Consider the following 1,631-nt stretch of genomic DNA (forward strand, 5'->3'; position numbering starts at 1 on the left):
GAAAGTTATTAGATCAATTACTTGAAGGTAAATATACTGTTTTTGATTTTCATTTTAAACCTAAAGTCATCTATTGACTATAATATGTAACTTTTACCAGATGCTGAGAGAGAGTTAGAATCTTTAAAGGAATTATCAGAGAAAAGACTACAAGAAATAGAAAAATTGAAGCTAAAACTCAAAAAGAATAATGGTATGTAAAGTTTAAGGCTGCACATAATTTCTCCCATCACTTTGAGTATTAATTATTTTTATGACATAAATAATGAAATTTTTGATATGAACAAAGCCACACTGTCCCATTACTTGCATTAGCCTGGCCTGCACATAAAAGAAAAAACATCATATAATATTTTTTATTAACAGATTCACTTGCAGAACAGGAGTCAACTGAAGCATCTGACACTGACACGTCAAGTAAATTATTTTTAAAATTTAAATTTAAAAATGAAATTTATAAATGTAATAAGCTTAATACACCGTATAGGAGGAAATTTTGGAGGGACTAAAATTTGGAGAGATACTAAATTTTGGTGATTGGCAAATTTTAATTTGGCAAATTTGTGGCCACGTGCCATTGAGCATGAGTATAATGGCTCAAAATGGCAGATTTTTATTTTGGCGAATGGCTATCAAGATTCAAAACACCAAATTTGCCAAGTTTAATCCCCTCCAAAATTTTCCGTTATATGGTATGAGAAGCTAGCATTAATTTTCAATATTAAAAGATTGCTTACACTAAGTGTTGCCATTCACACTGCTTAAGTGTAAACAAGCTTGTTTGCACTCATGGGTGTAAGCAATGTGTTTAAAATTTGTCATTTTTAGAAGACTGCTTAAAATTAAGTTTATTATTGATTTCCATAGTACAAGAAGATGAAGATGTAAAGTGGTTTCAAAATGGTGTACGCCTTTTTAATCCTTCACTAGATAGTTGTAAAGAAGTAATCAGTAAACTGGAGGATAAACATGAAATAATGGTGCTCATTGCTTCACCATCTGAAATAATTCAGTTCCTAATACCAACTATATTGGAAAGAAAAGCAATAAAACAGCTTACTATATACTCATCCTTATCTCCTGAGGATATCCTCTCATTCTCTTCTGAATTATCAACCAACAAATCGTTAACAAGTTTACAGATTATTCATAATTCAATCAGTGATGATGGAGTCTTTGTATTAGCACAAGCACTGCAATATAATGAAACACTTCAATACTTGTATCTTAACGACAATCCTGACATCACTTCAGCCAGTGCTCAATCGCTAGCGAAACTTTATAAGCTCAGTTGCCTTAATCTTGATAATACTAACATTGATCCTAATGAAGTAATGGATTTGATGGAATCACTCATGCAGGACCAATAATATACAATGAGCTGAAAGATGTTTTGCTTTTACAATAATTTTAGTAGACACAAAATTATTAATATTTTTAGTAGACACAATAATTATTAATATTATTTTTAGTAGACACAAAATTTTGTAATGGTAGACAGGAAAATCATTATGATTAATTACTTAGTTAGCCATGCCCTGTATTTAGATGGCTAACGTTCGCTCTAATGTCGACTCCTTTCCAGGCTCCTCTCTTGTCAGTAGCAGTTTATCTATCTTCAGAGATTATTC

The 1,631-nt window shown here is 31.1% G+C and overlaps 1 protein-coding gene across 1 annotated transcript; it reads left to right on the forward strand.

The window, feature by feature from the left end:
* The first annotated feature begins 6 nt into the window (after nucleotides 1–6).
* On the forward strand, nucleotides 7–1,370 carry LOC109588672 (protein NLRC3-like). The gene is made up of 4 exons (XM_020004810.1): nucleotides 7–27; nucleotides 101–193; nucleotides 367–417; nucleotides 868–1,370. Exon 4 carries the CDS (start codon nucleotides 978–980, stop codon nucleotides 1,368–1,370), a length of 393 nt encoding a protein of 130 aa, XP_019860369.1. The 5' UTR covers nucleotides 7–27; nucleotides 101–193; nucleotides 367–417; nucleotides 868–977.
* Nucleotides 1,371–1,631: the final 261 nt, after the last annotated feature.

This window comes from Amphimedon queenslandica, unplaced genomic scaffold, assembly GCF_000090795.2.
Source record: "Amphimedon queenslandica unplaced genomic scaffold, v1.1 AMPQUscaffold_11941, whole genome shotgun sequence".
Classification (NCBI taxonomy): Eukaryota; Metazoa; Porifera; class Demospongiae; order Haplosclerida; family Niphatidae; genus Amphimedon; species Amphimedon queenslandica.